At 41.7% G+C, this 20304-nt stretch overlaps 2 protein-coding genes and 1 non-coding gene across 3 annotated transcripts; 1 reads left to right on the top strand and 2 right to left on the bottom strand.

Moving 5' to 3' along the window:
* The first annotated feature begins 186 nt into the window (after positions 1–186).
* Positions 187–8485, top strand: LOC134799327 (ribosome-releasing factor 2, mitochondrial). Its single transcript, XM_063771723.1, has 13 exons — positions 187–361; positions 502–630; positions 911–1048; positions 2060–2248; positions 2631–3139; positions 3576–3665; positions 4075–4264; positions 4767–4922; positions 5509–5731; positions 5897–6014; positions 6687–6782; positions 7102–7248; positions 7907–8485. Exons 1-13 carry the CDS (start codon positions 211–213, stop codon positions 8066–8068), a joined length of 2298 nt encoding a protein of 765 aa, XP_063627793.1. The 5' UTR covers positions 187–210; the 3' UTR covers positions 8069–8485.
* A 974-nt stretch (positions 8486–9459) lies between these two features.
* Positions 9460–9531, bottom strand: Trnad-guc (transfer RNA aspartic acid (anticodon GUC)). The gene has a single exon. It is a non-coding gene; the product is annotated as a tRNA-Asp (tRNA).
* An 869-nt stretch (positions 9532–10400) lies between these two features.
* On the bottom strand, positions 10401–19810 carry LOC134799330 (AMP deaminase 2-like). The gene is made up of 15 exons (XM_063771726.1): positions 19655–19810; positions 18934–19051; positions 18275–18461; positions 17080–17205; positions 15773–15859; positions 15339–15537; positions 14902–15027; positions 13913–14111; positions 13478–13609; positions 12991–13154; positions 12542–12665; positions 12066–12232; positions 11669–11789; positions 11240–11413; positions 10401–10674 (listed from the first exon to the last, which is right to left on the bottom strand). Exons 1-15 carry the CDS (start codon positions 19693–19695, stop codon positions 10420–10422), a joined length of 2220 nt encoding a protein of 739 aa, XP_063627796.1. The 5' UTR covers positions 19696–19810; the 3' UTR covers positions 10401–10419.
* Positions 19811–20304: the final 494 nt, after the last annotated feature.

The raw sequence follows: 20304 nt of genomic DNA, 5'->3' as shown, positions 1-20304 counted from the left end.
TGAAGCAGTGAGAAAGAGACAGATACAAACGCAACTGTCAAGAGCGTTTCAGTTAGGTAAAAAAACGTTCTAGTAATCGTTTGAGTTGACTGAAAGAGTTGTAAACCCGTTGCCTCTTTCACTGATTTAAAAAATAAATAAATCAGCTGGCTGAGCTGGCTGTCAGTGTCACACGCATGTTGTCAAAGTTTTCAGGATTTCAGGGCTGCGATGACCAAGATGAGAACGTTTTCTTACGTAAATTATTACAGAAAAATATTAAAAAATGCACAATTACGAAGGTATTGTACGGCGGATACCGACAGTAAAGTTAAAATGGAGAAAATACGCAACATCGGCATATTGGCACACATCGATGCAGGTTAGATTTGATACAAAACACTAAACTTTTATTTGTCCACTCTTAGGGCTTGTCTTTTTGTACTTTCTAATAAGGAATTTGATTTGTGACTACGGCAACCAATAATAAATAAATGAATGGTAATGACAAACTGTGTTCAGGTAAAACTACAACGACGGAGCGAATGCTGTTCTACTCGGGCACTATCCGCACGATGGGGGAGGTTCACCACGGGAACACGGTCACCGACTACATGGAGCAGGAGCGCCAGCGAGGGATCACTATTACTTGTAAGAACTTACATATACTTTCCATAAATAAAGCTAAATTAAATATGTAATTACATTTTCTTAAAGAAAATTACTTTAATTTACTTTTTAAATTATCTTAAGCATTTTTATTTTGTATTTTATAATACTGTCTTAAGACAATCCAAGATACATCATTTATTTGTATACAAAAGACTTTTTTACATACAAATTTGTTATTAAAGTACTTTGTGTTCAATGTTTTCAAATAAAGTTCCAATGGAACCGTTAGTAATTTTGTTTATTATACTTGTTTTTTTAGCTGCGGCGGTATCATTCCCATGGCGAGGCAGCCAGATCAACCTAATAGACACACCGGGCCACATTGACTTCACCATGGAGGTTGAACAGAGTCTTGCTGTCCTAGATGGTGCTGTGGTTGTGCTGGATGCTTCAGCAGGTAGGTTCCTCCTTTAAGCTTTTGTGTTTATTCTGTTTCACTACAGAACTATAATTGTTATTACTTTTTAGGCATTCATTGTTACTAACAGCTTTTTTATGGGGCCCAGGCTTGAAATAAATGAATATTTAGTTTAATTTTGATTTATAATCCATAAAATTTAGGAAACCTATGTTGAATTTAGTCTCTTTCTAACAAACACAAATTTAATGCTAAAATGGCAGGAGATACAAGTATCAATAGATATAATATAATAGATACTCAACATGCCCATACCAAATACAATACTGTTGTCTGTTTATACAAGGTGTTACACCAGCCACTGAAAGTGGGATGGGCACACGTTGTATAGGTCATACTGAGCAACTTTTACTATGGGACCAACCCCGAAATTGAGTAAAAAAAATTGACTCTCCCGTACATTTTGGCTGGCTGATGTTGATATCTTGTATGGGAGTGTCAATTTTCTTATCGCAATTTCGGGGTTGGTCCCATAGTAAAAGTTGCTCAGTATGACCTATACAACGAGTACCCACCCCACTTTCAATGGCTGATGTAACATGTTGTATATTAACCCTTTTCCAGGCATAGTACAATTTATCGACCATATACACCGCATACACGCCAATAGAATTTCAACATTTGCACTTTTGAGAAATATGACTTGTTTTCAAATGAATGATCAAAGCTGGATTCATTAGATTTTTTCGGAAAACCTTGTAGATTGGCGCAGCATGGAAAAGGGTTAATATATATTCCACATAACAACATCACCCCACTAGAGCAGCGGTCGGCAACCTTTTAGCAGCCAAGGGCCACATAGTAGTTAACGAAGATGACGCGGGCCGCACTTTGGTAATATTTGTGAGTTTAGTGGACATAGTCGTTCGTCAGTATTACATACAAAATAGCCAGGGAGGCTCGCGGGCCGCAAGCGAGAGGTTGGCGGGCCGCTGGTTGCCGACCGCTGCACTAGAGCATTTAGGTACACATTGTTTTATTTTTTTCCAGGTGTAGAAGCGCAAACCCTCACGGTATGGCGGCAAGCGAGCGGGCACCGCGTGCCTCGGCTACTCTACCTTAACAAGATGGACCGCGGAGACGCCAGCGCGGCACTTTGTGTAGACTCTATCAGAGACAAGCTGCAGGTGGACCCGCTGCTGCTACACGAAGCAGTGGTGCATGAGGGCAGGCTAGTTGGTAAGATGAACCTTTGGGCCAGCCTCTAAGATAGTCTCAAAATAGATAGGGCTCTGTATAGTTTTAATCATGGACTCAACTCTATATGGGGCTCACTGTGGGATTTTCAGAAGGCTAACATATGTAACCATTATCACCATTATGTAACCTAAACTAGATTTTTTGGCTTTTACATGATGCCCTTTTCAAAAATATAAAATAAATTATGGTTTTGCAACAAAAAAAACCAATCTGTCATATCAAAATATAACTCGAGGATGCAATAGAATACCAATTAATTTTAAATACAATTTCAGCAACATTTAAGTATATTATTTTCAAACACTAAAATATTGCTAAAGAATTAAACTGTCTAATTTTAAAAGTCGCTATTTTGTTTCAGGCCTTATAGATCTGGTAACCAAAGAAGAAATCATCTGGACACAAGGCCGCGGGCAGAACTTACTACGGCGCAAATTGACAGAAAAAGATGGTGTTCGATGGGAAAAAACTCTCGAAAATCACACGGCTCTTATCGACCAACTATCATCTTTAGATGACAGTCTAGCTGACACCATTATACAGCAGGAAAGCTTAGATAACTTGAAGACAGAAGAAATTAATGCGGCTATAAGACGATGTACGCTGAAAATGTCAGCATTTCCCGTACTCTGTGGAAGCTCTTATAAAAACATCGGAGTTCAAACGTTGATGGATGGTGTTATACAATATCTGCCATCACCGTTAGAGGCGAATAGTTTATATAATTGCTTTGGGAGTGACTTAGCGGCGAGGGCGTTTAAAGTACAACATGATGATCAAAGAGGAGTGCTTACGTTCTTGAGGCTGTATAGTGGAGAGATTGCTAAGGGACAGAAGATTTATAATTTGGGACAAGACAAAAGTGAACAGGTTTGTAAAGATATATTTGTGTTGACGATTTCCCTTAACCCTTTGAACGCCACGCCTATCGTGTGCAGCGCGTCATCGTGAACCAGTGTCGGAATGCACGAAGGTTGGTATTTCTTTGTAGCTTTTGTCATCATCATCATTGGCCTGTAACATCAATAAGATGATGGTTCAGACAGATGGAACAGCGTCCATAAGAGTGCTGCACTTCCGCAAATGACTATTAAGACCAATGCGACCGCATAGCTGGCAGGAGAATGCCGTGCCCGGTGATGAAGGTGGAAGAGCGGCGCGCTGGCGTCTCAGTTCTCGCCTAGTGTAAAGAAGGCTAAACCACGCTTATGGCTTATGGTTTAGCTTTTGTAGTTATTAGTTTTACTGGGCGAGATTGATCAGTATAATGTCTACATTTGATAAAAAGTAATTTTTTTGTGGTTAGACAGGATCCCTGTATGTGGCGCTGGCGGACGAGTATAAGCCAGTGGAGCGAGTCACGGCGGGCAATATTGCTGTCGTCAGTTCGCTCAAAGTAAGTGAGAATAGGTTTCAGCTAAAAATTTATTTTAAAAACACAATTATTGCCGACGATACTTGGTACCAGATTATTGTATTCTCATTTGGATTATATGTATTATACTTACAAAATTTCAAAACGGTACGGCTAATAAAGGTAAGAAGGTTGAAATTGACTTGCAAAATTACATTACATTATTTCAAGTGAAAGAGTGTGTATAAAATGTATTTTTATTGTTACACTTTTTACTTGTGCTTTTTCGTATGCTATCGTCCACACTGCTAATTGAAATTTTGTAAATCTTACTGCAACGAGATAAGATTCACTAATGGTCAACTTAAGATCTGTTGTGTACCTAGTTACAATGATTATTCTGTATTATATTTCATGTTCATCATCATCACACTCTGATCTCATTTACCAGGCGACCATGACCGGCGACCTGGTGACCTCAACCCAAGCAGCGGCGAGTCGCGCCAAATCTCGCCTCACTTCTTCTTTAAAGGATCCCAAATACGCTGAACGCGTGATGCCGCCTAGTGCTCGGAATAAATTAGCTGTGGCGGAAACCGAGCCTAGTGCTGAGGAGATGGCTGACGTCTTGCTCGGGATTGGTGAGTTACCTGAGGGCCTACCTCGAAAACCGAAACTATCAAATTGTGGGGATCTTTCTCTTTTACTCCATTGGAGGCGTAAATAGAGTGATTCGATTTTCGCAGTTATAGCCCTGTTTCTACTTTAGTCGGCATCCCACTACTAATGTACTAATATCTAGTAGTGATAGTAACATTAAGAATCGAAACTGTAAACTGCTACTTTTTTATGATATTGGAGGCAAACGAGCAGACGTATCGCTTGATGGTAAGCGATTACCATCGCCCATGGATACCTCTAACGCCATGCAGAGGAGTTGTAAATACTGTATCGCTTTTGCATATTCAGGTGACCTTTGTAGGCAGATGGCGAAATTTCGGTTTTCAATGTTCGCAGAGGGCTCCCAACAGTGGTTTGGTGAGGGTGAGTGTCAAGTGACGTCACCAACATGTAAAAAAATATGAAATGTTTACTAAGTAGACCGTATTTAGATATTTTCAACTTTATACTTCTGTTTTACAGGTACAACAATCCCTGAGCCCGTGTTCTTGTGCTCCATCGAGCCTCCCAGCGCGGCCTTCCAGAGCGCCCTCGAGACCGCCCTGGCCGAGCTGGCCCGCGAGGACCCCAGCCTGAGGGTCGTCACGGATGACGAGTCCGGGCAGCTGGTGCTGGCAGGTACCGTGTTCCTGCACGTAGTCTTCCAGAACTAAAGACAGCTCCGAGTATCACACATAACATAAGTCTCTCTCGAGGAAGTATCGTTAGATCGTTACACAAGATATCTTGCCGCTATAAATATATTCAGTGAACCGTTTTCACGATTCCGCATTCAACAAAGAACCCTTATGATATGATATTTAAAATCCCATTTAGGACCCGTTCGTGACATATTTAAGCTTTAAAGTGCAATTATTACTTAGTCATGTAAATAAGGCACAATATCTGTTCCTAATCTGCAAAACGTAATTCAAGACCACAAAAAGTAAGAAAATGTTGCCACTTTTTACTAGCGCGTCTTGTATTTATGTAAAAATAAGTAAATAAAAGTACTTTTTTAAATCGTATGACTAAAATTACTACTAAATAAATTATCTTAGCGTGATTATTTATCAACAGGAATTTATTATTTTACAAACAAATTATTGCAGTGGCAACATTTTTTTAATTTTTTTGGTCTTGAATTACGTTATGCAGTATAGTATATATTTACGAGTATGTTCTGGTTTTTCTATCTAAAATAGAAACGACGTAAATTTTTCAGGTATGGGCGAACTCCACCTCGAAATAATAAAAGAGCGCATCATCCGCGAGTACAAAATAGACGTCGAACTGGGTCCAATGCAGATCGCGTACCGCGAAGCGTTGCTCGGTAGCGGCAAGCAAACGATGGCGGTTGACCGCAAGATGGCGGGCGCGAGGCAGCAAGTCAAGGTCACGTTGTCCGCGAAGAATGTTAAGGGGGTTGCTACTGATAAAGTTTTAAGGTTAGTGTACTTCTATAGTACCTATACAAATAATAATTAGGGTCACAGATGGTTGAGAAGTGTTTCTTGGTAGAGGCAAGCAAAAGTCGACCGCAAGATAGCGAGTGTCATGTTAGTCATATTTCTTTGCGTTTATTGGATAACTTTTACTACCGTTTACTGCAGGATCGACAAGTCAGCAGAGAGCGCAGCGAATTTAGCACATTTGCACCCGCGCGCGCTGGCCGCCATCCGGCAGGGCGTCGACACCGCGCTGCTGCACGGACCTAAATTGGGTTGTCCGGTATGTTTTATTGAATTATTGTTACCTAAAAGATTGTTGTACTGCCACGCAAGAGCCTCCCCACTTTTAAGCTTTCCCTCAATTGGTCCTACGGTATAGCTTAACACATTCACTGCCAACGTTTTCGTAGCGCCCGGTCCCAGCGTTTTCACGCTTTGTAGAGGATAGCGACTACTCGCCGAGCGGGATCCCGGCACTCAATCAGTTCGCTGTGGAGGTGACGTTATAATAGACTTATTTACACAGTTTCAAGGGAAAATAATGACAACTTTTTCACCCCACTTATAAAAATAATGGCACCATGTGTTGAATGACTTGACTTTTAAATAGGGCGCGAAACTCTACGTAGATAGCGCCACTACCACAATCTGGGGGTCTACCGCGAAACAAGAGAATCGAAATTTCGTTATATAACCTCTCTATCACTCTTGCATATTCGAGCGATAAAGAGGCAGATAACTAAATTTCGATTTTTGCGTTTACCGGTAGGCCCTTGTTAACAAACCGCCTTGATGCATCAATGTCATATTTTATTGTCTGTGAAAACTTGTCAAAAAACAGTTTAAGGCACAGTATGTATAAGTTAGCTATGAATTTACTAGAGTCGGTAGTGCTGCACTCTGGCGGCAGAACATTGCAGTAATATGCCCTATTGTCAACCTTGTGTTTCAGATGGTGGACGTCCAAGTAACGTTGCACTGGTTTGAGGTGACGCGCGGCACGTCAGACTCCGTGGTCGCCGCCACCGTCGTACAATGCTTGAGGAAGGTAACACTTAGTTTATATTTAAGTATTTTTTTAGTAATTATTGCTAGCTGTAGATGTTAAAATTATTTAAGCCCCTTCCAAAGGCTAACTGGATGTCTTTGAACTTTAATTTCTATGCCTAAAATTTCTCACGTAGACTACATAAATATTTAACTAACATCATCTAATGTCGACTAGCGGTACCTACTGATACATTCCGCTACTTGACGCTAGATGTCGACTACGAAATAACTCGCGTTTGGTAAGATAACTGACGTATGGAGTTACCACTCTTTCTTTTCTTATGTTACTCTATGCTAACATACTATTCTCATGGCAGGTATTCGAAGAAGCAGAAGCCATGCTGCTAGAGCCAGTGATGCTGCTCCAAGTGGTGTGCCCCGAGAGTCACTCGGCCCGCGTCATGGCGGACCTGACTCGCCGACGCGCTGAGATACTACACGTGCATATGAGGCACCACAATAAGGTACTGTTACTATTTGCCAATCTAATAAGACTAGACAATAGGATATTTGAATGTATTTAAACTAAATTATTTCACACCATGGATGAAATAAAGCACCATGCAGATAATTATTAGAAAAACATAGATGGCAGTTTTTTGTAAACACATGTTCTATTTAATAAATAGGGTAGAAATATAATAAAAAGTAGTTGAATTGACTTAATCGTGACGTCATTGTGTAATGTTTCATATAAATTCCATATTAGCAAATCGTTTTGATAGTAGGAAATTACCATTACTCCGAAAAAGATCATCAGAACAAAGAATTAGTTTAGTAGTTTGACTTTTCTTTCCGTCACACTTTTTGGTCATAGAACTTAAAAGAAGGTGTAATCATTGTGAAGGTGTATCGGTAATGGCTAGTAACGCATTCGCCAGGTCTGTACGTACCTTAGCGTGAAGCTCGGTTTTCCTAGGATAGCGGTGCCGTCATACAACGGCCGTCTCCATACAAAATAATACGGCTAAATATGGATGAGTAGTATTTTGTATGGAGACGGCCGCTATATGACGGCACCGCTATCCTAGGAAACCAGAGCATAACTGCCTTAAATTCTTTTGAAAATAGCACACAAATTATTTCACTTAACCACTTTTTAATCGACCATTTTATTCACAGGTAATAGACAGCATCACCCCACTCTCGGAGCTACTAGGATACTCCTCTACGCTCCGTTCGCTTAGCTCCGGACTGGCTTCCTTCACCATGGAGTTCCATTCGCACCGGCAGATGGCGCCACACGACGAGGAAAAAGCTATACGAAGTGTCACGGGATTCTAGCCTTTATATTATTAGACGACTGAAGTTGGTTTACCCAATTTTGATATATCTAGGATACTCTACGATCTGGTCGCTTAGTTCCGGACTGGCTTCGTTCACCATGGAGCTCCATCCGCACCGGCAGATGGCGCCACACGGCGAGGAAAAAGCTATACGAAGTGTCACGGGATTCTAGCCTTTATATTATTAGACGACTGAAGTTGGTTTACCCAATTTTGATATATCTAGGATACTCTACGATCTGGTCGCTTAGTTCCGGACTGGCTTCGTTCACCATGGAGCTCCATTCGCACCGGCAGATGGCGCCACACGGCGAGGAAAAAGCTATACGAAGTGTCACGGGATTCTAGCTTTTATATTATTAGACGTCTGAAGTTGGTTTACCCATTTTGATATATCTAGTATACTCTACGATTAGCCCCTATTTCACCACGGTGACAGGTGTGACAATTGTCATTTAACATGTTGGTGGCAAACAAGCACACCGCCCGTCCGATGGTAAGCGGTTACCGTAGCCTATGGAGGCCTGTGACGTCAGTAACAGTGATGTCAGTAACAGTGATGTCGACAATTGTCGCACCTATCACCGTGGTGAAATAGGGGCCAGGGTCGCTTCTTTCCGGACTGGCTTCGTTCAGATGGCGCCACATGACGGGGAAAAGTGTAATCGATTTGTTGGCTCTATCTAGACCGATGAATATCATTTAAAAAAGCAGCAGGAGTTTGTAATGGGAAAACTAAAAAAATAACAGTGGCAAAAGTGAGATAACTTTCGTGTCCATACTTTCATTTTATTGTCGAACAAGTAATGTTAGCCGCGTCACGCGTCACAGTTGCGCACATAGCCAATAGCTAAAGACTTTAATGGAAGTGAATAAGTGAGTACATGATATAATATTTTAACTTTCGCGTTTAGAACACATATTAACTCACATTTATAGACGTCGACGTCGAAACGTCGGTAAATAAAGGTAATTGAATAAAATTCGCGTTAGACCCGTCTATAAATGTGAGTTAATATGAGTACATGATTCTCCAAAGTGAACATTTGTATTGGTATTTTTGTGAATATGAGTGTAGGTTATAGTGGCTGAACTGGCTGACTCCCAAGAATTACTACAAAATGTAAAATATGTAAATATATGTTTTTCCTGTTACTGTATTTAGAAATTAGGTATATTAAATACAGATGCCATTAAAAGTTTCTTTATTGTACTTTCAAATCACTTTCAATTTACAAACACTTATTTTTCACAAACCCATTTTCTTGTTCTGTAACAAAAAAGGGGACACTTATAAAATACATGGCAATTATTAAATTAAAATACAGGCCAGTACGCAGGCTGCGTTCACGGAAAGCGTTCGGAAAATCAAAAAAATCCAAAAATAGTCTCTCCGGCGGGGAATCGAACCCCGGTCTCCCGCGTGACAGGCGGGGATACTTACCACTATACTACCGAAGACGTTGAGATTGATTTTTTTTTTTTTTTTTTTTTTTTGTGAATCAAGTTGTTAACCTTTTCGACGCCGTGTTAAACACAAAAGCTGTCACTAGGAAGGTCGCCACGTCACCGAAGTGTCAAAACTGAAATTGAACTTTATGCATATGCACGTAGGTCTATGTTGCTCTGTGGTCTGTGACCGATTAATCAGTCTTTGGCGTTGAACCTGCGGTGCGGATATATCGGTCATTGGAGTCCAAAAGGTTAATCACTGATTTTTACTCATTATTATTTACTAAAACGGGGCTTAACCGCGTAGGTATATACACCGTGTTTTTATTGAATTCCGTTAACTTCGGGGTATAGTTAAGTACGTTTATAAGAACTAAATGGCATAGTTAATTTTCAAAAAAAATTGTTTAAAAAGTAATTAAATGTAGCATATAGCGTTGTTGTAACACGGGCATTACATTTAACTCAACCAAACAATTGAAATCTGTGACATATCAATGTCATTTCGTACATCAATCGACCGAGATTGTACTTAAGTTTAGTAGCAAATGTATGAACTCATTCTAAACACTAATCAATATGTAAGCCGGCCCTAAGGCAAGTCTACACGCTTGTAGAGGCCATATAGGAAAAAAATAAATTATGGATTATCTCCGAAATGGACTTAATTAGAACATCGGTGTCTTTGAGAAAGTTACTTGATTTAAGCTCAGGAATGCACCCTTGAAATTAACGGAAATAAAAAAAAACACGGTGTATAATAATTTTACCTATATAAGTGCTGGGCACAGGCCTCCTCTCATGTGCGAGATCTGGGAAAACCCGGACATAAAGTCGGAGTTCGGAGTTGCGCGCTAGCTCACATATATCGCAGTTGTAGAGTTTCTTTCTAACCTACTAACTTGCCCTGAGTATGTCCAGTTCGGCCCGCAGCGCTTCCCTCCTATACGCCAGCCGCACGTTAGGCACATTCGTCCTAGTAATATCGTTGCCGGCGGGTCCGTCTAGTATATAATCCGGTCCGAGCCAGATTTGTTTCTGTTCGTGCGGGAAGCCGGACATGATGACGGAGTTGCGAGCTAACTCGCACATATCGCAGGAGGAGAGTTTCCACGCTTGCGCCGCGATGCTGTATTCTTCCATTAGGGGTTCCTGTACAGAATAAAGTATACATTTAGAAGTATGTGTTTAGGTGGTACTTGAGAAACAGTGTGTTGTTGCTGAGAGGTAGTTGTGGAACAGTGAGTAGTTGCTGAGACATGCGAATGAATATCGGTTCACCTTGGTGTAATGAAACTGCAGAGGATCATCGATCGATAGACAGCGTGACGGGTAGACCTCGAGCGAGAACTCCGGCGGCGGGTTCAGATGGTACTTGAGGAGCAGAGAGTATTTGCTGAGAGACATATATGGCGATGAAGATCGGTTCACCTTGGTGTAGTGGAACTGCAGTGGATCATCGGTCGACAGCGTGACGCGGAGACCGCGAGCGAAGAACTCCGGCAGGGGGTTCAGATGGTAGTTAAGGAACAGCAAATAGTTGCTGAGAGACATGGCGATGAAGATCGGTTCACCTTGGTGTAGAGGAACTGCAGTAGATCATCGGTCGACAGCGTGACGCGGAGACCGCGAGCGAAGAACTGCGGCAGCGGGTTCAGGTGGTAGCCGAGGAACAGCGAGTAGTAGCTGAGAGACATGCGAATTAATATCGGTTCACCTTGGTGTAGTGGAACTGCAGAGGATCATCGGTCGACAGCGTGACGCGGAGACCGCGAGCGAAGAACTCAGGCAGTGGGTTCAGGTGGTAGTTGAGGAACAGCGAGTTATTGCTCAGCGGAGACATGGCGATGAAGATTTGGGCCAGGTAGTATAAGTATTGGAGCACAGGCACCTGATGAAGTAGAAGATGTACTTATTAGACCCCTTCAGCTACCGATCCTAGTGTTAGTGTGTATTAGATTCGCTTATTATAATAATCATATATCTTAACCTTGTCGGTTAATCTTGGTGAAACTTGTGGCTATCACCATCTGAGCATAATCTCGGCATCGGCAACAATATTTGTTGGAAATTGAAACTGTGGCTGAAAATTTAAACTTCTCAGTCTTTGCATTTGTGTAAATTGTGTAGGTACTTGTATCGTTACCTTTCTCAGTATGAGCCCGTGGGAGATGTTCTCCGCGAGCAGGAACCCGGCGGCAAGGTGAGTGGAGGGCCCGGACTCACCGCAATGTGGCCGCAGCACGAACGTATTCAAGCCCTGGGACCTGTAGGCAAATGTCCATCAAACGTGCTGAACAATATTATTTTATGCTTTTTATTGGGCAATCGTAATTTCGGTCGTCCTGTACGTAGGTACTAATGACCGTGGAAAAAGCGAGCTATATACGAGCAGTTGAACTGAGCGAGCGAGATGAGAAAAGTACCGAAAGTGCCCAATTTTCCATCATAACTGGAGCCTGAAATGTTGCAATGATCAGGGACCTTTAAATCTGCTTATGTTGACTGGGGAAGTCGTGTTCCTACTGTATTCGTTGGCGAACCTTCGCAGCTGGTTGAGCACGGTGATGTTGGCGTACACGTAGTAGAGGTAGTAGACGTAGGGAGGGTTCTCCTCGTTGGTCCACTCGGCGGGGCGCCGCACGTCGCCGGCCAAGAGCGGGTTCTCCGGCTTCGACTCGTCGTCTACGCTGTCGAAGGCTATCACGTACTGTTGTCAATAATTTTACAAGTTAGATATTTTTTTAAAGTTTTTTTGGAAATTTGTTTAATATTCCACATTCATCCCTCATTCTCTCTTTGGCCACGTGTTAGTGAAGAGTACAAAAAACTTGTTAAATCTTCAACTCGGTGGACTCATCAGGACAACAATACTCTCTCGCTTTGGGCAGTTGCCTAAACAGAAAAACAGAGTTCAGATGCCCACGAATACGAGTGGACGGAAGCTAGCTTAGACATAAAGGAAGCACTAAGGAGAGTTTGCTAAACATGTTTGTAATGTAAACTAACGTATATATACCTTGAGGAACTTGTGTAGGTCTGTGTTGGAGCTGGGATCAATGGATACCTCGAACAGGGGATTGAATAGGTTGTCCAGGAACTCCTGGAAACTCTTCAGCAGCTTGTTCTCTCGGTAGATGTCACTGAAAAACACAAGATGAATTCGTTTTGTCAGGACAGTAAGAATGTATATGATGAACATCCCTTGCATTAAATGAGCAAGCTCGACGACAGAAGAACACGAAACAATTTTAATATAATTATTAAACTTTGGTGTCACAAGCAGTTTGGCACCTTTTTTGTATTCATACAACCCGTTGAACAATACAATTTGTGGGCATAGCACAGATAGGTAGAATACTATGTCACACCATAAATTTTGTCTGTAATAATTTAAAGAGACTAAAGACCGAACCAAAGCGTGACGTGAATACTAAGTTAACAATAACTTAAAATATGGGGGCTCACTAGAGTCTCGGCACCTGCACCACCCATCTCACATGCTCGGAGTAGACGTTGTTCTTCACGGCCCACGTTGCCAGCTTGCTCCACTCCATTTTGTTCTTACAGTAGATGGAGATGCGAGGCTCTATGTACGTGTATTTACTCTCTTCTATATCTGCCATCACCTCCTGATGAAATACAGAAGCAAATTTCGCACCATAGACATTTACTCAGTTGGTTTACTTGGTTTATGCAACTTTTTGCACATTCGAAAATTTCGAAAAATCGGTTACGCTACATCATGACGTGAACATTGGTGCATATCCTGTCTAAGAGCGAAGGCGTCTAGTCAATTCTATGGCTGCTGCATGACGCAACGTTGGCGCAAAGGCGCAAGTGTACACTTAGTAGCAGGCGTTGCAGCCAGTACTTAATGCAGTCCGTCAGTTTCAACCCTCAAGGCACCACCAAAGCGAAGATATACCAATACACTGATTGAATCTTCACATACCTTCATAATTTTGGAGAAGAAAAAGCCATTCTGGTAGTTATCGGTTTTGAGGAACACCTCGCGCAGTCGCGACTCGCCAACCGGATTGTATTTGGCATTGAATTTGTCAAATCTATGGAACGTGTTGCGATCCTGTAAAATTTAACATTTTTAGTGAACTACCTACATATACAAAGCTGAACTGTATAGCGTAGTTTGGCCCCGTATATTACTCGGTTTCGCAAATCAGTTATCTACCACAAAAAGTACAACGCAGTACCTACTACTACAACTTGTTCTATTGTCAGATTTGCGCTTACATTTTACACTTTATTATTTTATCAGGCTTCCAAGTGCTTTAACAAAAACTCACGTGGACCATCAACCCATCAGATACCTACGCTATTTACTTATTCCGGCTAAATTTCATTGCCAATCAACCTCCCAAAAACTTACCGCATGAACATCCAATATGTCCACATTGAGATCGTACGTGTTCACCTGTATGTTCTCGAACACCGCCTTCAGCGTCATAGGCTGCCCCTTATCCATCGTCACAACTTTGTCGGGGTTCTCTCGGAGCGTGCGCTTGATGAAGCGGAGGAGGTGTTTCTGGTTCATGCTAGATGCTGCGTGGATATGCACGTCTACTTTCCTGAGATTAAGAAGTATTTTTATACCTAAAGAGGATTCGGACTATCGCTTTATAGTGAAAATGGATGAGGAAAATCTCCAGGCCTATAATATGGAAAAGTTAAGGTAAAATAAGGACTATGATTTGATTCCCTAGTACGATTAAAAGGCGGGGATTACTCCTCGCTATTGCGTACCTAATATAGTCTGCGCTGCGCCAATAGGAAGAAATACTGCGTGCCGTACCAATTTGTCCGTGCTAAGTAACAGGCAGAAAGCAAAACCTTATTCCAATTCTCATTCCCTATATTATAGCGCCATTATCTTTAATAAACGGTACTGCTAGTAATTCTGTGAATCGTAAAAGCCCCCAAAGTCCACGTGAATAGGACCAGTGATGGTAGTGGTACCTGTTCGCTCAAATCGCCTACTCCGGTAATGAAATGCTAACGTCTGGCGGTCTATTAGTCTGTATCTTTAGGTATTTAAATAAAAGTAAACAAAATCTACCCTCAAATGGCTCCTTAAGCCAGTTTAGGGTAGATGAAAACATAATATACATGATCAAATAATGTCAAAAATCGTCAAAAAACGATGACGTAATTTATGGACAGCCCCTTTGCGGGTTTTGATCGGTCGGTTGAATTGGACGTAACCAACAGTCCGCAATGTAACTAAAGTAGCATGCAGTGCAAGCTTACAGTATTACACCAAAATACTTACACACTAGAAATATAGATAAATATCAGGAAAATTACAAAATAAAAACATGGTATGATAATATGTTTCTAAAGGTATGTTTTCCTCCCTACTTGATGTTGTAAAAGTCCCGATGCGGCACGGCCTTCTGCAGCGCCTGCTCGTGGAGCTCGTTCAGCAGCACGTGCATCTTGAACTTGGCTGAGAGGAATTGCAGGCGCCGGTAGCAAAATGACGTTCTGCAGATAACAATAATCCAGTTAGGTGCATAACCTTTTGCGAACCGCGCGTTTGTATACGGGACAGTGGGGACACCTCATGGAATGCCCCAGTAGCTAGTGCTTCTACAAAGACTGTATTTTATAATTGGTGTTACTTCCACCAGCGTAGTGCTTAGAACTCCAGACAGTTTCATAGGTACTTGAAATGTAAGAACCCGCCATAAAAAAGTAGATCCTAATCCTATCGTGAAAATAGATAAATATGACCAACACATTTATTTTGTAGAGTATATACAGGGTTTGAAATAATACCATGTACAGGCACTTACAGGGGTCCATCCCTCATCATATCAATGAGCGAGTGGAGATCATCGACGAACTGCTGGAAGGATGCGTAATTGTACGCCATAGGACGGTCGTTGTTGGCGTCGGCCTCAGTTCGGTAGAGGCGTATTTGGCCGTCCACCCAGCGGTAGGCGTAGTGCCGGCTCGGGGGCATGGCACAATCCCAGGGGTCCATTGCTTTGCCTGCCGATAATATGAAAGCATTAGACTGACACGATGATAATATAAAATACTTGAACCAATTAAAATCGTTGCGCATCGTAATGAATTAGATGCGGTATGAGATTAGTCGGTCGGAGTATTTTACAGAAATTCTTGTTCTTTTTTGGAATCTTTTCGCTTTCATATTCAAGATTTGCTTCAAATTCTAATGTACATATAAGTATAAATGTAGTAAACAATTCGGAATTAATCTCACCAGCAACATTAAACGGCATGTCGAGCTGGCTGTCGACGTCGGACAGACGGATACCCGTAGCTTTGCTCATTACTTGCTCCGTTGGACCTGTCATATTGTAACTTCAAATAAATCTTTTTCATTTCTCATGCTCTGAAAGCGGGTCATTTTTGTTCTAAAAAGTATGCAGAAAATGATACGTTTCTGCACTATAGCATTTTAGGTTCCAAGTACGATTTTATAATTTTTTTACGATAAGCAATTGAAATTTGGGTATAAATACTCGTAAATGGATTTGTTAGGTATACAATTTCCATTCTGATATTTGACTCCCCATTCCATAAATAAAGATACTTTTGCCTAAATTATTAATTGAAGTACCCTCAAAATATACTACAAAAAATACTTCAGTCATGTTTAAAAAAAAACATGCTTTTTACTATCCTCGTATTCGAAATGAAAAGTAGAGTGTTTAACTCGGGTGAAAGGCATCATTTCAGCCTCGGACTACTGGCTCACTGCGTTCGAGCGCCACACTACCTCGGCGCAGAAATGAGTGTCTTTCATTCCTTGGTTAACAATCTACTATTATTATTTCATAATTAGGTATAGGTACTTAATTCGGATTCGGATATTTCGGCACTTTGGAATACCTATACGATGTGCTTTGCAGTTGTAATTCTAAACCAAACTACATGATGTCCAGTCGCCATCAGATGTATCAGAGCAGCCAAGGTGCTCGCAAATATCTGAACACGTCTCTATTGTCAAGGCGTTAGAGTGCGTGTTCTGATATATTTGAGCAACTCGGCCGCTCCGATATATCTGATGACCAAGTCCATTATCTCACCTACGCTGTATTCGACGGACACTACCACGAGAACTATTCCGCTCCGCCAGAATTCGATCACAACAGCACCACATAGCGGCCGCGCGAACGCCGTTGAACGCGCAATAGAGCTTGCGTGAACTAAACGAGGCAGCGCTCGATTCTTGGTATTATTGTATCAGTAATTTTGGATTTGGTTTAATATTTTAAAAGGTTTCAGAAAACTTACCTAAGTACATGTTCTTGATATATATGTTTTAACTGTGAGTTACCAATTTAATATTGTTATTGCACTTTCGAGATAATATTTTTCCGATCCGATGTTTTATTTGACCAAACGCGCTTTTTCTTTTTATTAGGTATATTTTTTTATTTATTCTTCAGGAAAGACGCGTGGTCAAATTAAAATATAACAAATGAAACATCGGACAAACGTTTTATCGAAGAAGTTGCGATACCCCAATTTAGTTCACAAAACTTAAAAATAATTTAAGCTTACTGTTTAAATTAGTCTTCATAAGGGAAGACGCCGATGGTCGGTGGGGGTGGGGGTTCGAGTGCGGCTTGTCCACTACTTCTGACGATACCACGTGGAGGCTTAGGTACTGCTCCACCTCAGCTTCCGCTGAAAACCAACGGATTACTCGTCATCCAAGTCAGGACTAGAAATGCAACGGATAGTTGTTTGGCCGGATACCGGATATTCGGCTTGACCATCGGCCGAATATTTGGTATCCGGCCGCCGAATATTCGGCCGGCGGAACTATACCTACATTTCGGTTTTTCAGGTGCGCATTGTGCAGTTTTTGACCTGTTTCGTAGTGAACGTTAGGGCGGACTCATCTACAGGTTCGAAATGATTGCGCGTGCAAGTGGAATGTTTAAATTGTTTTAAAATACCTAATAAACGAGTACGATTATGATCGTGACTGTTTCTTATTCCAATTTTGTTTACTTACTCCGAAATCAAGCAATGTTACTATCAGGTATCCGGCCGGATAGTAGGCCACTATCCGGTACCCGGCCGGATGTTAAAATAATGGCCGGATACCGGACAGTAACCGAATACCCGGTGCATCTCTAGTCAGGACACGCGTGTTTTCCGTCACGTCAAATGTACCTACATGCAAACAATTAATATTAGGGTTAAGTAGGTAATCCTATAGGACCCTATTTAGAAGTGTATTAGGTATTGAAACTTAACTCCTTACTTAAGTTTATTTAATAAATCATATATCCTAAATACAGAGGAGTGAAGATTTATTTATAAATTGAGTTCTATTCATTTCATTCATTCATTCATTATATTCTATTTATTTACAAACAAGATATATACAGTGGTATTACTAAAATAAATTAATAACTAGCTTAAATAAACTCCTTACTATATTTTGCCAAGGCGTTAATAGCGTCTTTTGAGCGTCGGCGGGAGCAGTACGGTTACCATCAGTTTGTCACTGACATAAACGCCGTCGAGAACGTAATTTACTTTCTATACATCTCGCTCGCACTCGCATATTAGTGCAAACGGGATGTATAGAAAGTAAATTACGTTCTCGACGGCGTTTATGTCAGTGACAAACTGATGGTAACCGTACTGGTACCTATGTCGCTGCGCAGTTGCGCCAACGTTGCGTCTACACGCTGACACTCGGGAGACGCTACGGGGCTCCAGGGGTCTCTCGTACACTTACTCGCGCGATGGCTCCTCATTGCGTCTTCCTCGTCCATGGACGAGCGACGCGACGAGGGACTGCCCTCAGCGAGGAGCTGCGACACGTCATGAGAGAAGGATTGGTAGCTCAGCTGCATATAACGCTTTCGGATTTCCAGTGCTTGGATCAGCGCACCGGACGCTTGGTTTAACTCTTCGATGGGCACCTGACGCAAAGTTTTAAGTAAAGAACACAACATTTTGTTGTCTTCTTGAAAGTTAAGAGCTTTGGTAAAATACGAGGAATTTTGAGAGATATAACCAGAAATTAGGTTCCAGTATTTCTGAAAAACAAGTACTACTTAGGTAATGAAAGCAGTGGTCAGACTCTCTAGTCTATGCGATGGACTCTGAGACCTTAGATGGATACTTACCTACTATACATATTGCCGCGGGAGCGGGATAAGCGCTACTCATAGTTACTCCTTTTATATCGTACCTATCATCGTGACTATTGAACAAGTCAACCTCCGTCCATACTTTGAAATGTAAACATAAATTGGTCAGCGGCCGTAGCACGGTCGCATTTTTATCACCTGTCACCATGCCTGTCACATTCTAACAAGTGAGTAAGTGAGAAAGTGATAGGCATAGTGACAGGCGATAAAAAAGGAACCATGCTGCCACCGCAGCATTTACCCCGACGCGATGCAGCCCGGACGCGGCGGAGGCCTGATGTTGGTAGAAGCTGGACGGCGGCAGATCGTCCCACTCCGTCGGAAGCGGTCGCCTCTCCTGGTGGTTTCTAAACCGTGGGCTGGTAACATCCGACATAGGTATTTTAAAGCTGTATTCTTGGCCGCATTTAGATACTAAAACGACATACCTTCCTACCTACAAAGTTTTCTGAAATCGGTCTGTTTTAGAGATAAACTAGCGACCCGACCCGGCTTCGCACGGGTTAACAAATTATACACTTAAATATTCCTCAAGAATCACTCTACTGACAGGTGAAAACACAGTAGTATTTGAGTTTATCGCGAACATACAAACAAACACACTAACAGACAGAGGAATATTGTCAAAGTAAATTATGTATAGTCAGTATTACATTTACTGCCATCTTTCGACACAAATGAGTAAAACTTTTAGAACGCCATTTGGCTTTGATCCTTATTCTTTCACTGATATTGTGCTAAATTTATTAAATATCAAAAAGTATCGCCATCTACTCGAGAGTAGGCCAAAGGTATGGCGCCATCGCTCGAAAAGATCGCTCACGGTGTCTCAGTCAAATTGGGGCCCCTCTCGAGCCAGGGGCCCATAGCACTTTGCCCGCATTGACGCCCTATATACCTCTACCTACTTAGTTTAATGAATGTGTATGAGGTAGGTACTTTTAGATTGATAAGTGCAATACCTTGGTGAACGATCTCCAGTCAAATGCTGGTTGCCAATCATGATTTTATTGTTTTCGAGGTCTAAAGATACGCTATTATTTAATTTGTCCCATTATTTCTAAATTAATCGAGTTGTTTACTTTTATAGGTTATAATCATATTGCATATTGCCAAAAGGTGTTTGACACTGATTGACGGTTTAGCAAAAAGTTTGTTTTGGTTTAGCAAAAGGCGGGTGTTTACGCGGAATGAAGGTTGCATTCTAATTTTATTTATCAAGGGGGTATTACTGCAATGTTCTGCCGCCAGAGTGCAGCACTAGGGCCTATCGTAAACCATAGAGTAAAGCCCTTGCTACACGGTCGCCGACAAGCCTTCAGACCGCGCGGCCTTGGTCCGTCCCGGATTGTTTCCAACAAAATTTGACCAAAACTGACCAAGGACAGACCAAGGTCAGACGGTTAGAAGGCTTGTCGGCGACCGTGTAGCAAGGGCTTAACTTATACATACTCTGATAATACTTGTACCAAGGGTGGTATTCCACCTATCCAATTTCTTTGTCCAATGTGAATTGCGTCTCACATTTTGCTTTAATGACAGAGTGAGACGCACTCACATCGGACAAAGAAATTGGACAGGTGGAATACCACCATTAAACTGTTTTTTGACA

Source organism: Cydia splendana, chromosome 18, assembly GCF_910591565.1.
Source record: "Cydia splendana chromosome 18, ilCydSple1.2, whole genome shotgun sequence".
In the NCBI taxonomy this organism is placed as follows: domain Eukaryota; kingdom Metazoa; phylum Arthropoda; class Insecta; order Lepidoptera; family Tortricidae; genus Cydia; species Cydia splendana.
This window is presented reverse-complemented; position numbering and strand designations above follow the sequence as displayed.

What these genes read in the sequence shown, in the direction of transcription:
- LOC134799330 (XM_063771726.1), bottom strand. Translation starts at nt 19,695, where the DNA reads ATGATTGGCAACCAGCATTTGACTGGAGATCGTTCACCAAG. An exon ending in ATGATGAGGGATGGACCCCT is followed by an intron (nt 15,028 to 15,338) that starts GTAAGTGCCTGT and finishes TGTTATCTGCAG; the next exon opens with AACGTCATTTTGCTACCGGC. An exon ending in ACCTACACAAGTTCCTCAAG is followed by an intron (nt 12,233 to 12,541) that starts GTATATATACGT and finishes TATTGACAACAG; the next exon opens with TACGTGATAGCCTTCGACAG.
- LOC134799327 (XM_063771723.1), top strand. Translation starts at nt 211, where the DNA reads ATGACCAAGATGAGAACGTTTTCTTACGTAAATTATTACAGAAAAATA. An exon ending in GCGAGGGATCACTATTACTT is followed by an intron (nt 631 to 910) that starts GTAAGAACTTAC and finishes TTGTTTTTTTAG; the next exon opens with CTGCGGCGGTATCATTCCCA. An exon ending in TGTGCTGGATGCTTCAGCAG is followed by an intron (nt 1,049 to 2,059) that starts GTAGGTTCCTCC and finishes ATTTTTTTCCAG; the next exon opens with GTGTAGAAGCGCAAACCCTC.